Consider the following 15,839-nt stretch of genomic DNA (forward strand, 5'->3'; position numbering starts at 1 on the left):
CCGTGAATGGAGCGGCCGGCGGTGAATGGGCGCCGGGACTGTGAATGGGGGGGAAGAAGCAGAGCAGACCTGCGAATGGAACGGGGCCGCCGCGCCGCGCGAGCGCCACGGGGGGGCGCTGTGGCGCTGCGCTGCCGCCCCCTGGCGGCAGCTGGAACCCCCGGCCGCGCACGTGCCGGGCCGGTGTCACCTGGCGGCAGCGGTGGCGGCGGCGGGCGGGGCGGGAGGCGCGGGCAGGGTATAAAAGTGTCCCCCAGCGGAACTGGAACTTCCGACAGACAGCCGCGGCTGTGGCCATGGCCGAGGGGGGAGCGCTAGCTCCCGCCAGCCCCGCTCCGTCATAGGGTGGGCGGGTGGCTGCGGCCGGGACACCCGCTGGGACCCCCGCCCCGACCTGACCCCGGCCCTTCCCTGGGAGGCTGTGGCTCGGCAGCAGGATGAGAGTGAACGGGAGTGAACTGAACAGCTCCGTCCTCCCGCGGGACCCGCCGTCCGAGGGCGCCCCGCGCCGCCCTCCCTGGGTGACCTCCACCTTGGCTGCCATCCTCATCTTCACCATCGTGGTGGACCTGTTGGGCAACCTCCTGGTCATCCTCTCCGTCTACCGCAACAAGAAGCTGAGGAACGCGGGTAAGGGGCGGTGGGGGGTCGGGGGACCGCCCGCGACGGGGGCCGTGGCTGTGGGGTATAGCGCTGGGGACTCTGCCAGTGAAACTTTGCCTGGGCGCGGAACTCCCGGCCTGGGCGCTCTTTGCCTCCATCCCCAGCCAGCGGTTATGGGCTGTGACAGGCGCCAAGGGCTGTAGCTTTCATTCCGAGTCGGTGATCGAGCCGGTAAGGGTATTTTTAGCGCCCGCCACCGAATCGTGGTGCTATTTTTAGCTCCCGACAGTTCCCACCTAGAAAAAGAGACAAGTAAGCCTTACTGAAGAATGAAATTCAGACACGGCACTGGGGATGCTGCTGTGGCATACAGTGTGTGTGCCTGCGCATGCTGCATGCTATTCCTCTGACTGATTTTCTCTGAGTTACAGAAATGTCTCCAGTAACTAGTACTGTGGTTGGAGGTTCAAATCAAGCAAATATTAAGTTATAGGCAATGCATGATTCATAAGAAAAAAAAATCCCCCCAAAAATCCCAACAACAAGAAAAATCAAGACATTTAATTTTCTGTGTTCGCCTCCTACTTCCTATCTAGGTCTTTGGGGAATGGGAAACATCCGACAGAACACAGATTTAGGCACATTCTTAAAAAAAAAAAAATCTCTAATTTTGACAGGATAGAATCTGTGGTGGTCTATTGAGTAAATCCCTCTTAGTTCATGGATTATTGGTGAGACAGGCAGGAACTTCTTCAGATTCATTCTGCTATATCATGTCAGACCAGCTGCTGCGCACGTGTACAAGATCTGTGCTGTAAAAGGCCTGTGCATCTTTCATTGACAAAACTACAGGAGCATGTGAGGGGAGCTGCATTTATAATGAAAGCAGAATTTCACTCCGTGATGATTGAGATGCTGCTTTTATTTTTTTCATAACTGGCTGTCAAGCTCTTCATTACAACTCCACTAAGTTCACTAGCTAATGGTTTAAAATTCATCTGAGGAGGAACTTGAGCTCACGCTTTGTAAGCTAGCATAATAAAGGTAGCTGGTATTGAACTCTGGCAAACAGTGGCATGCATAACTTTCTAAGGTCAGGAAGTCAGGTAATTAAAATGGATTGTACGTTTCAGTTTTATTCAGCCATAGTGGCATGCCAACACACAGAAACAAAGACTGATAGATTTTTTTTTTTTTTCCCTACGTAAATTCTAAAAGCTGTATTCTCTTCCTCCTTTCATTGACAGAAATTTCATTCACTGGAGCTGGCAGGGTTACACACTGCAATGTTATATACTGGAGAGGACAATCAGACTGTAACTCCAACCCAGTACTTGATCACCTTTATTACCTGGGAGGTTTCCAGATGGAAGGAGAAAGGGTTGAGATAGGCGTATTAATGGGGTTACTCCGGGGGACAGGGTGATACTCTCATCCCCCTTAATTACTAAATATATACTTTAGCACTTCTCTGGGGAGTTTGCAATACAGACGTGTCTGGTAATAAGTCTGAAATAAACACGGTGCCTGTTTTCTGGAAACATAAGGGAATTGTTGGGCTCTACGCATGTGCATATTCTCTGCTGTGGATCTCATGTAATCCCTCTTGAATCCTGACACATGCTCACTGGCTTACTCTTACTGCATTTCTTGTTCTTACCTTTTCTGTCATAGTGGCTGTTAAGAACTGCAGCAAACTGGCAACAGTTATCTCCTACAGCTAGGAGAATAGAGCATTCTTCTGAACAGAAATTACTTTAGACTGGCAAATGAACTAGATACTAGTTTACCCTCTGAAATTCAGGCTTACTTAAAACAAGGAGATACTTGGTACAAGATAGGAAATAGTTTATAGCCTGTTTTAGTAAAAAAAGTTTTAAAGTCTTTTTCAGAGTAAATTTTATGTAGTATGTGGATAAAAGAAAACTTTGGAAAGAACATAATTAATAAGCTACAAAAAGATGTGCAAAGTGGTTTTGACTAATTCTGCAAAAACCTGTGCCTGGGCATAACTTTACTTATGTGAGCACCACTATTAAATTTGGCATTGAATTAAGAAGGGGTTACTCAGGCAAGTAAATTATGACAAGGCATAAGTATTTAGGAAATCCTGGCCTAATATTTTGACTGTGAAGAAGAAAGTTTGCTAAGCCTTGTTTACACTAACTCAGATTATTCAGGAAGAGTGTACATTGAAAAAAACCTGATTTATACATACAACTAATTTGTAACTTGCTATTTATAAAGACAGTTACAGCTTTTTACAGAACTGTAATAAGAAAAAAACTTCTGAATTTACAACAACCTATATTAAGTATTTTGCTGGCACATTTATTGAGGAAAAAGAACACAGGATGAAAATTCTACTGGAAAAAGGTCAGGGAGGAACAGAAGATACCTCCTGAAGAAAATATATCTCACTGAAGACTTTCTTCCTTCTTTGCAAGAAAGGACTAACAGAAATAAGGAATATTTAACACTTTACCAAAAAGGTGGATTTGGTGGGGGAAAACATCTTGCATCTCTGTCCCACTCTCTATTACATAATATTTTTGAAGATAACTACAAATTTTACCTGTGGACTTATGATTAAATAAAGTGCATTGAGGAATAGTAGGAAGGCCTAGGAAGTCTTCCCAACATGTGGTGTAACCTTCCTGACAGTCAGGAGGTTAGTTAAAGACACTGATCAAAGCAGAGAAGTCAGTATCTCAAAGAAGTTTGTCTCAGCAAGCGAGGAGTGTCTGATACTACAGACTCCTTCATAGTCACAAGCATGGCTTCAGTAGATGCTCTTCTAGACACAGAAGCTGATGATGCAACTGGTAGGATCCTCTTTTATTTAATGTACTTGACTTGTAATGAGTTTCATAGTTCTGGTCTGTTTTGGTTTGGGATATTTTTATGGTGGCTTAACAGGTGCCTGACACCAATTCAGTCCTGACAGGAACAGCTGCAACTTAATGCTGGCCTACACAAAGACTGAATTTGGTTTATGATGTCTGTGATCTTCTAACTTTGAAACAAAGTTCAAGGGAAACAATCAAGGCATAAGGATTTTAATGCCCATATTTTGGTAGCACATTCATGCAGCTTGGACTTTAAACTGATGTGCTTTCTTTAATATCTAATTTTAAAAAGAGTGAGAATAGCTCACTTCAGGAAGTTTGGCATAAGTCATTCTAATGTGTCTTGTTTTCCATCACTAACACTCATTGATGAGAAAAAAGGTCATTCAACAATTCCAATCTGTAAAGATGAAATAACTACCCTTGGGGAAGGTGGATTAAAGAGCTACTAGTACTTTTTGCAACAGGTGGAGTTTTTACTTGAAACTATGAACACTGGAGCATCTCAGAAATCTGAAGAGATCATCTAATGTGATTTATGTAATATTACACACAAATTCAGTGACTGCTAGTATCCTTATGCCTTTGTTGTTACCCACACTAAGAAAAACAATGCATCGAGAACAAGGTGAGGTTGCAGTTGTGAGTCTGGCTATGGAGGTTAGTTTACTGCTCGTGACATTAAAATGTCAGTTAATGTGCACCTGTCACTTTGACAGGGGGATTTGGGTACTCAGTGATTGCAGGACTGGAGCATTCTTAAGGTCAATGAAGAAAGCTCTTTGGAGTGCTATGAAACCTCTTGCTCTTTGTCTTCCTCTTGCAACTGTTCTCTTGGCCTGGTGGGCTGCTTTTTTCTGAGCGCTTTATGTGCTGAGGTCCAAAGGTGCCCTGAGTACCCCTCCAACAGATCCCTCTGCTGGAAGGGAGCCACCCGCAGTCTCACCCCCACTCTTCTGTGCCTGTCCTGTCTGTTAACACCTGACATGAGTTGGGATAACACAGGGACTGGTGCCAAGCTGGTAAATAGCACCTACCACATCAGGGCAGAAGGCTGCATTCAGCTTCTTGCCCATCTCTGTTATGTGCTAAATGCATTTGGGGTTTTGTACTTTTTCCCAGTTTCCGATGTCCTTGGCTCAAATGTTTTGTTGCTAAAACGCTTGTTTTTCTTACTAAGAAGCCAGATAAGTCAGACATTGCTGAGGCCCCAAAGTCCTAGAGCAGCAACATACAGTTATATTCACTGGCACTGCACCCATGCCCAAACTTCTGTTTGTATGTGTGTTAACCACTTCTCTGAATGAGATTGCAATGAAAAAAGGAAAAATCAATGTTTGTATTCTAAGTCTGCCTTGGCTGCATTAGGTCCAGACAATTCTGTAAAGACAGCTCTATGGGTGTTCAAAAGAATAATGAACTTGAGAGTAATCTCTGACCAAAATCTGTAAGATCAGTGAAATCACGTATAGAAGAAATAAGGAACACAGCTGTTTGACTTTTTTTTTTTTTTTCTTAAATCCCATGGTTGTTAATAGTACACCCATTGCAGAATTGGGAGATGGGATCTATCAGTAAGAATTTTATTTTGGAGGCCTTTCAAACTGGCCCTGGGTTTTGGTTTGAGCAGTATAAGAATCCAGTATAAGAATCTAAGAGCATTCCTCTCTTAGAGCATTTTTTAGAATATAAATTTAAAATATAAGAATGGAACTATCGTGATTGATTTAGAGATCTCATCAGTGCTTTCAGGAAAAGATTGTTCTTGATGATGTTTTGGTTTTTTATTTTTTTATTTTTTTATTTTTAAAATGCTAATGTTAAATGCTCTATGAAAGATTGTTTTATCTAATAAATGAATCTCCTGTTGTGAATTCAGACTAATGGAATCATTGTTTTTGTCACAGGTGGTCCCTGGACATCCTGTTGTGCCCCGAGAGACAATGGGTAGCCCGACAAATATTTGACTCAAGGGAGATAACTTGTAGAAGATTAAGTTGTAGCACAGATTCAGGGTTCTGATGAAAACTGAGATGTTGATGGCAATGAACATTATTTCAGAATGAAAAACTTCCAATATTAAGAATGGTAAGCCATTTGGGAGGAGGGAAAATGTCTAGTGGGGATGCTGAACTTTGCCAAATGTTGAACAGAACTGAACATAAATTTACAGTTTCAATAAAGCTGTTACTCAGACTGGTTTTGATTGAATACTTTACTGAATCAAAGATTCACTTCAGAAATCTTAAGTGTACTGTGCTGTCAGTGACCAAACATAGAGATAAGTATTTCAAATAACTAATACTCTATTCTTACTAATATGCCTGTCAAACTCATCTATTTATTCTTACTGCAAGATTCTGCATTCTGAAGTTTAGAGGCACTGCTTTTTCTAGTTGGCTGGTGCCAGCAATGTTACTGATACGCTTACAATATGCTATTTGCTGTCTCTTTTAGGTTATTATTTTTTGGATGGGTTCTCCCTTTCTCATTAAAATTTTTTGTCTTTAATATTTTCCTTAGCAATTTCTGATCTGCTTCTACTCTTTTTTCTATTTCTTTTTACACCATCCACTTTTCTGTCCTGTTGTAACATAGATTTCTCATGTCTTTCTAGTAGAAGACATCATCAGCAAGTCTATTTTAGTCACAGAAAATGCTACCAACAATAGGCATCCGGTGCTGATATGACAATGTCTGTTCTGTTTGTACAACAAGGCTTGCTTTCCCAGGGTAATAAAAATGTTGCAGTGTCAATTCAATGTTATGCATCACAGTTTCATTTTGAAACTTCAATAAGCACTAGCTGTTGGCAGTTTTTCTTCTACTTACATCTGTTAACTGCCTTAAATTGCATACTTTCCACTCATGAGAAACAGTTACCAATCTCTGTTTTAGGAGAACAAGTCTTACTAAGAATTCTTCAGGATAACAGAACACAATTTGTTAATGCTTTAATGTTTTCTTATTTAATGAACAAGTAAACATGTATTTAAGGTGGAGTTAAGTAATGTTTGGGACTATAATACAAATGCTGCTACTAAAGAAGTGCTTTTTCAAAATCTAGCCCTCCTGAAGTCGCAAAGATGGACAATATTACAGTTCTGCAAAATAATCAAGGTTCCTAGCTTAGATGACAGAATAAAGGTCTGATTATCTTTGTTTTAAGAATGGATAGAATATACTAAACAACTTTATCAATACCAGTTAATTCAGATGATAAGCATCCTGCAAACCTGTTAATCTTTTCTTTTTCCAGTAGAGCAGAAACTAAGGTATAATCACTAAGTCTATTTACAGCTTTTAGTTAGTGACTTCTGTAGTTGTTATGTAGTTTTGTTGTAATAACTGGCCAGTAAGTGTTCAAAGTTTCATGTCCTATAGTTTTTTTTAATGAAGTTTGCTATTCATAAAGAGAGTGCAGACTTATATCTCTTCCTTGAAGAAACACCTTGCACCAAAAGTAAAAGACTTTTCAGCTCATTCTTTTCATTTTATAAATGATTGACTATAGTATCAGGTCATACAGTTAGATAGGCTTTTTGTAGAGTAGTTATTGCCTTACAGATGATCATGAAAATGCAGCTCTTGATTATTGCATAGAGTCTTTTATTTGAATTAGGGACTTGAATTAGGTTGTCTGGGTTTTGGGGAGAAGGTTGGGGTAGATTTTCTTGATCATGGAGGACTCCTTGTCTTCTCCACTGCTAGAGTTCTAAGAAAGTCCTTCAATGCTTCACTCAGATTCTGTAATCTCCCCTAACTCCCAAGGTCCCCTGCTCACTGAAACACAAAAGAGAACAGAAGCAACTGATTTCAAACTGTGTTCTGTATGACCAAGCACTGGAATTCTCTATTCAAATATCTACTAAGCGGCTGGAAAAGTTTATGGATTATGTCAGATTAATAATATTCTGTTTTTCTGTCCACACCTTTAAGCAGAATATTTCGCTACCTTTGTGTAAGTGGGGCAGGATATGTAATTTTTCCATCTAGGCCTAGAGAAACCCCATTCTACATGATGTGTATGCGTGATGCTGAAATACAACGTCTATTTATATTGCATCACCTTGACTTTGGGTTGCAGATGCAAGGTTAGCAAAAGTAATTAGTCTTCAGAGATAGGTTACCAAGCAAAAGTACTCTGCCCCTGTGCTGACAGAGGTCAGGTCCTCCCTTGCTGCTTGGTATTGTGTGAGGTCAGTCAGTAACACTGCTTTTGTTAGTTGGCCTTTTCAGCAGCACCCCAATATTAGCCTAGTCTGGTTATAGTGCAACTGCCAGTACTATGTTATTTAGCCAAACAAGATGGCCAAATCTATAGCCATTGGCCAAAGTGGTGAATAGGCATGAATACAGGGATCAGCCTTGAAAATTGGTATCCAGTCACATCATAGTGAAGTTTCAGCAGATACGTATATTTGTGAGTGTTTTGGGGAAGAATCATGAATTTTCTTTCCCTCTGGTAGTAGCTATGGATTTAATTTGATGTTCCTGTTTTCCAGACTGAGTGAGGAACAGTCTTCTAATCCTTAGTCTTACTTGGTTTTTAAGGACACATTCATCTCCCTGTCTGTGTTTGTGAGAAAAGAAGTTATTTCATTTTCAGAGGTGAAAGAGTATTCTTTCAGCCCAATACAGTTAGGATATAGCATTTTTTCTTTAGAGATATTGGAAGGAAGGTACCTCTTTATGTAAATTTACCTCATTAACAGCCACTATTTGCCTCTTCAGTAAGACATCACAAAATCACTTGTAAAATTAAGAATTGCAATGCCTTTTTATCCTCCTTCAGCATTCTTTGGGTGTTTTTTCCTAAGTAATAGCATCCCCAGACTTATTTTGAGACTGGATATTGTTGAAAATATGGGACTTACATATTATGAACAATCAAAGTTTTTATAAATGCGAATGACTCAGTTACTTCATTTGCATTTTTGTTTCATTTTGGATGAAGAATGAATGGCCTATAAATAAAAAACCCCCACACACCTGTTTTTATTGACAGCTTATGCCTATTTTGCATTAGTATGTTACTACTTAATTATAATAATTGTTTACGTTAAAGGTATGTCTCCAGATTATCTGTGGCTGTGTAACTCTGGGGTCTGCCTTCTGTAATTCAAGTATTGTAATGTACCATAACACCTGCACCTAACATGCAGGTTCACATAATTGCAACTTACGACATTTCCATTATGCCAGATTGCACCTCCAAACCTTTCCTGAATGTCTGTTACTGAATTAATTCTCACTTAGGATTGAAAGGGACCTTCTTAGTCATCAAATCCAATTTCCAGGTGTAGTAGGTGTTTGTATAAATCCTTTCAGAATCACCTTTCACCTTAAGGTTACACCTTTTTCTACTTATTCGAACTCAAGAAGGGTATTCTCACTGACTGAAAGAATTTTCTGTCAGTTTAAAGGCTTTTGCTATTGCCGGTTTTGCTAGTATCAATGTTACTTAACATTACTTAGCATCTCTCAATTCTTGTAATGAGTGAGAATAAGAGCATTACCTCTTGGTGGTCATTTTGCTAGTCCAGGATAGGTGGACATCAAATTTTATTAGTCTATTCACAAAATAATCTTTCTCCTTCTGTGAGAGAGCACTGCCCCCAGGAGTATGCCTCATCTTTGGAAATACCTTCCCTAAAAGTGAAATTTTTTTTTTTTTTATTGAAATCAATAGCAAACCTCTTACCAAGGTCAGTGCTTGTGTCCTTTCACTTTTTTTTTGGCTGCAACGGTTGCCCAAGAGTGAGAAGACTGCTATACTGCTAACAGCCTTAAACCTAACGCATGGTAAGCAGAGAAGTCTTTGCCATAACTTTGGAGTCAGAACAGGATTTTTCTTGGGTCACTGACAGCCTTGTGATAAAGCTGACTGCAGAAGAGGGTCGTAAGTGCCTGATCTGTATGTCCTGAGGTGGGTGCATCATGGAAAAGCCACTTACAGTTTCATGTATAGTATGTATGCAAGCTATTAAGTCAGAATTGATGCTTCAATAACACCCCTGGCAATAAAGAAAACACAAGAGACCATCTGGTACTGCAGTGCTGTCGTCTACATATTTTGTTTGCTTGTTTAACAAATGGAAATTACATTACTTAGATCAAGGACAGTTTCTTGTACTAGAGTTTTCTGGTCAGATCACACCAGTTTATCCTTTTCCTTATCCATTATCTTTGTCCTCTTCTGTTTTCTAGGAACTCACAGTTCTTTAATGTGTTCATTAAGCAGAATAAATTTCAGAATTAGGATTTTGCTGCTATAGCCTCATTGTCAGGTTTTTCTGTTGTGAAATACGCTATTATTATACATGTATGATGTTCCTTTGGAAACTTCTCTTATTAATCTGACTATCTCCAACCACTATCTTTTCAGCTCTCTTTTTGATTTGTTTTCTTGTCTAAAGAACCGTACTGTTGAGAATCTCTGCAGTACCTCATAAACCTGTCTTACTCTCTCTTCTTGATAATGTAACATGTTTCAATACCTGTTGCTAAGGATTTTCTTAGCATTGGCTGTGCCTTGGGTATATCAGAAACACATTTATATTAAAGTATATGTAAATCCTACCGGTTTTTACCATGTTGCAGAAGGTATTGATACTAAAGGGTGTTTCATTTTGTTGTATATTTTGGGTTTATGAATTTACAAATACAGATGCATCTAGAAATATTTCCTCTAATTATTTGGGTATTTTTGCAGAAAGTACTTTTTCGTCATGTCCCTGCCTCCTCCCCCCCCCCTTTTTTTTTTCCTCCTAATGCAGCATCCACTGGTAAATTGTACCTCATATTTTTGTATATTGCTTGTGAGTATACACTCTCTCTCTAGAAATGACAGTCTCTCGTATGTAAGAGAACAACATTCAGTATGTCTGACAGAAAGGAAGGACAGTAATGTTTCCTTGTCTTTCCTCCATCTAGACATAGGTGGTGGGTTTAGTTCATGGTATAAATGAGAACTTTTTCAGTGTTTCTGTAATTCATGCTTATTGAGACAGCTCCTACAGGGATTTTTGTATCAGTGAGTTAACACTGATATAAAACGTTAACACAGCTTTCACTGGCCAAGCTCATTCTAACTATTCTGTATGTAAGCATCCAGGGCTACAGAGTGAATACAGTAATCCTCATCAGGCTGGATAAAACAGCTTTTAATCTCCTCTGTAAACTGGTAAGTATGGAGAAGAAAGCAGAACCAAGTTTGTGTCTTAGCATATATTAAATACCTAATGTAGAGCTCAAAATGCAGTCAGATGTTCTTGCACTTTTTTTGCAGTAAAGGTTTTTGAACATTGCTTTTAATGAATAATTGGGCATTTCTTTTGCAGCTTCTTTTACAATTTTGTAAACTCTTGTTTTTTTGCAGCTATTCTGATTCCTTTTTCTCTTGCGCATTCAGTGTATCTACTAGGAATCTCTGCAGTGCTTGATAAGATTGTCAACTACGAACAATTTGTTGGTTGCTGGAAATCTGCCTTGATTTTTGTAGTTTTTATGGCATAGTACTTGCCTTGTTCATAGACACTCTCCTCCAACTGTATTTTGTATCTACCTAATATCCCCATTTTTGTTCAATTATTTTTGGATGTTCCTAGGAATCTGTTGTACTTCTGTTCATCATACATTTGCACTTTTTCTTTGGATGATCCATACTCACTGGGTGTTATGCTGAAGATAGCATGAAGATGGACACTCCTGTATTGAAGAATAACTTTGCACTATCCTTGTTATTTTTTTTGCTGCAGAAGTTATTTGGGCTTGGTTTTGTTTTTCTTTTTTCCATTGAGGGTAGATTTGCCAGATTTTGTCTGAAAAGCTCTTGTTTTAGAGTTGTTACTGACTTGGGTCTCTCCCTTATGGGATTCATTACATATCCAGTGAAAGCTTTTTTCATACACTCTGTAATAATAGAATACTGAGATGCTGCACTGTTCTTAGGGACATTAATACTAGCATTTTAAAATGAGGTTGAGTGCTGCTTTTGGATTTATTCCTGGTAAGAATTTCTAATGCATACTTAGTGACAATCTAGGGGAGATTGTACAGTTGTACAAAGCTTGCACTTGTACCTTGTTAATACTGCTTGCAGCAATCAGTATCTAAATGTGCCCTAAATATTTGACAGAATCTGACAAACATGTAAACATGAATGAAAAAAAAAAGAAGCAAGTGAGGTAAGTTGGAGCAATGTAGTGGACACAGAATTTGCAGTCTGCTTGTTGCTGGTACTTGTTTTGTACCAGGGTATCCCATTTTTCACAGTGGTGATGCATCCCTTCATTGTAAGCTTTTCTAGTGGGTCTTCTCTTTTACTTTTCTCAAGCTGTTTCAGGGACAGGGCTTCGCTGCCAGAATGCTTACTGGATTCTAGCTGCCTGAGTGCGGTTTTTTTTGTGCAGATGGCTTCATAGACTACCACCAGAGCAGTGAATTGATTTCTAAGATCTTTTGCTTATATGCAGTTATTATCTCCTGTTCCCATATTTACTTAGAAAACTGTTGATGAGATTGAAATGTTATAGAGATTTTACCTGCTTCTGTCTTTTCAATTGCTGCCCATTCCTTGTGATGACTGGAGAGAATGTTTGCTTACTTTATGCAAAAACATGAAACTTGCTTGTTTCAAATAAACCTCCAAAACATGAATTTGTTTGTGTAGTTTTTTAGTCTACTCTCTTATACATGTGTTCCAATGAATTAAATGGAATTTCCAGTAGTAGCACTGGGTGGCAGTTCCAGTATATGTTTAATTTAAGCTAAAACCCATTCTGAAGACATTTCTTAACATTATTTCAATAAATTATTTTGTAGGAGCATTTCTACATGTTCATCTGATAAGTACAAATATAGTATGTGACCAATATGTTTTTCTAGAAACACTAGAAAATGGACATTTTTAGTACATTGGAATGTTACTGGAAGTAAAGGACTGTCTAATGTTTATCTGTAAATTAAAATAATATTATACCTTCTATATTCAGAAACTTTGACCCTCTACTTAGGTAAGAAAAGAGTCAGATGAGCTGACAAGTGAGGAATGCAGTTATAACTGGATAAGTTAGATTCCTGTCAGCTATAGTAGGGCATTAATTAGGCAGTAATCCTAAAAGCAACAGGTGTAAGTGTGGAGTTATTAGAAGTAAGCTACTGTCTTTGCATGTGTACCTACATGTTTGCTTAGGGCTGGAGTCTGTCCTACTGGAGACCATACTTAGGATTAAAAGCCCCACACCCCACGCAGTGATTACAGCTGCAGTAATTACAGTACTAATGGTGGACAGAAAGGGCCTCACTGCAAACTTTCAGTCATTCAAGGTGACTTGAGTCCAAAGGGTGTCATTCAGCTAGCAGCCTCAAAATGGTGCTGTTCTCTCTCTTTCTTGCTTTCTCTTATTTCTCTTGCTTCTGGAAAAGAAGAGCCTAGAAGATTTGGGGTTGATTTTTTTGGTAGTTAGTGCCATTTGATAAGTATCCTGATTTTGATAAGTACCCTGACTTATTTGCCCTGAAATTATTTAACTTAGATTTTAGCTCCAACTTGGAATTCTCTTAATCCACCATGCAGTACAGCACAACTATTCAAGGATACCTCTGCACCACCCATGAGAGATGCTTATGCATGGTGCTAGATCCCATCATAATCCTTATCAAAAGGAGGCTTTCCAGAAGAAACCGTTCTTTTGTTCAAGACATCTTGATTCCGCCAGGCTTCTGACCAATAATTTTCCAAGAAAATTAAATATAGTCTGGAATTTAGTACAGTCTGTTGTGTTTTGACCAATTATTTATATACTTGTTGACATTTCTTTGAAGCATATGCAATGATAAGTAATTTCTTCTAAGGTGAGGATATCTTATGTTATGACAACTCTCTGTCTCCCATCACACCTACTGTTGTAGTCTTGTAAAAGGCAGTTTCTAAGCCATTTTTGGACTACACTGTTTGAATGGTACTGGCTTGTGTGTAGCATCCCAGGTTTGCTGATGAATTTACTTTTTCCAGTACTTTGTTATGTTCTTGTGTGCATTTCCCAGCTTCATTCTGGAACAGTCTTTTGTCTCAGCAAGGCAGTCAGTGATTCTTCATTGGAAATAACTGTACAGGGAATTTAATCTTCCACAGCACTTCTGTGCCATATAGGAGCTTTGTACCAGATTATGACTGCAGCTTTTCTGTCAATTGGATTAGTTTTCCAGGGAGAGAGCATATATTTAGTGCATTTGATTTCTGTCACTGTGTCCTCGATGTTATCTGATCCAACTTGCTATTCTGTCACTGCTTTCTTCAGTGCATCCTCATGTTCACTGTGAGTTTGTATCATATCCTTAGCTATTACAGGGATGCCTATAATGTCCGTGAATTAGTTTCTTGGGTCTTTTGTCAAAGTGTTCACTGTCCCATAGCTAAATTTTTTCCCAAAAGAATATGAAAAAATGTGTAATACCATGTTTCTAGTATCCCCAGTTTATCTGATTCTTCAACTTTTTTTGGCAATATCTATCTTCCTTATCAAGAATAGTTAATATGTTTTCACCCCCTATTTGATTATTTTATCTTAAATGTTTGTGGTTAAGCATAGGCTTTTCTTATTTCTTAATAGTTATGTTAGGATCTTCAATACAAATTGTAGTTGGAAGGGTGCCTTAGGACTGTGCTATTGATCTTTGTCATGACAAATTCAAACTAGTTATGATTCTTCCCTTTCTGTGTGTATTGTGTATCGTGACCAAAGTGAATTTTTCTGAAACTTGTGTGTTTTAAAAGAGTATATGAACCATTACAAATGTACAATGCTCAGGAAAACTCCTAGCCCCTCAAAGAGTTTCAGACACTGCACAATTAGATTTATTTCAGTCATGGATGCATTTGTTCAGAACATGCCTAGTTTAGCAAATTTAGGCTTAGCAAGAACACTTGAGTTTTTCTCCAAATATCCTTCCTTTTAAACATCTTATGTTCACAAAAGTGTTTTATTCAGAGAATATGTCCAACACACTTTCAAAAAATTACCTTGAAATGAACTGCGTAATTAGATCTTCTTTTATGATCATGTATTGAGGCAATTTCCTACTGAAGTTTTCACAGCTGTTTTTGGATGAGATGATACAATGAAGATAAACATTAGAAGATGTTTGGTTTATTTTTTTCTGGAATTTTTCCAGAACATACCATCAGTTAGATTGCAGCAGTAGTGGAGTTCATGAGACTGTAATTCACCTGATATGCTGGGTTCCACTACAGGGTAGTCTTTTCAGTAGAACTGTAACTAAACACCTGTTACTGGATTACAGGTATTGGATACTACCAGGTAGATTAAGTGGCCTCCCTTCAAGAAATCTTTATTCCTGGCATTTCCTTATAATTCCATTTAAAACTGTTATCTCCATTTATATATCTTTTGATCTAGGTACATCATGAAGATCACATTGAATTAAACACAAGTTAGTCACTAATAATACAAAGCTCAAAAGCTCATGTGAATTCTTTTAGCTTTCTGTCAGCCCCTTTAGCCATGCTGTTTAATTGACTTTTCTGTCTTCTATTGCCTAGTTTCAGTGAAAATACAGCTTTTGGATATTTCTACTCAAATGACACTTCAAATAATGTCTAATATGCCCCAGCATGCATCTTGTCTCATTTCTTGCACAAGTTCTGAAAGTTCATGATGTTTCTCACAGAGCTGGCCCTACAATCTCCATTTTACCAGGTGAAATAAGTGTTGTCATCTCTTCCACCACATTTCCATAGCTTTTCCATGTATTTCTGTTGAAATCAGAAACTTCACTGAAGATACTGGACTTTGCTGAAAGCAGGAGTTGGGCTTGAGCTGCATTTTTCTCCTTGCTAAGATTGCACACATCAATGAAGTTAGCATTGTTTTGAAGTGTACGTGTGTGAAATCAGGGATCACTCCCTCTGTTTGGCCAAAAAAATCACTTTGCTGTACTTGCTGAGCAAGCCTACACCGCGTTTGTTTTCTCCCAAGACCAGCATGTCTGATGACCATGTTCAGAAGGCTGCAGGTTATCTATGAATAAATTTACAGTAAGAAATTCAGGTTGTCTTTAGCTTGTAATTTTTAACTGCTAATGAAGTTGTTTATGTCCTTGTAAGCAAGTTGAAATACCAGCTGACAGTGGTGATACACATGCGAAAATTCTACCGACAGCTTCATAGTAGTCACAAAATAGAGGCATGGCACAGCTTTAAAATCGCTACAAGAAAAGTTAGCAATTCTTGCTACTACAGTTACAGTCTTTTCCGTATAAACTGCAGACATCAAAACTTTCTCAAAAGTTTCTGTTCTGCTGACACATTTTTCACTTTGACATTAATTTTAAGACATAACAAGATACTCTGACTTAAAAGCA

General features: G+C 38.8%; 1 protein-coding gene across 1 annotated transcript in view; it reads left to right on the forward strand.

Annotated features, from left to right (window-relative positions):
* Nucleotides 1–289: 289 nt before the first annotated feature.
* The window catches only part of MTNR1A (melatonin receptor 1A), a 52,154-nt gene continuing 36,604 nt past the window's right edge, over nt 290–15,839 (forward strand). Inside the window, exon 1 of the mRNA XM_030493003.1 lies at nt 290–630. Coding sequence (XP_030348863.1) covers nt 438–630 — 193 coding nt within the window. The 5' untranslated portion in view covers nt 290–437. The remainder of the gene's footprint in view (nt 631–15,839) is intronic.

This window comes from Strigops habroptila, chromosome 7 (assembly GCF_004027225.2).
Source record: "Strigops habroptila isolate Jane chromosome 7, bStrHab1.2.pri, whole genome shotgun sequence".
Lineage (NCBI taxonomy): Eukaryota > Metazoa > Chordata > Aves > Psittaciformes > Psittacidae > Strigops > Strigops habroptila.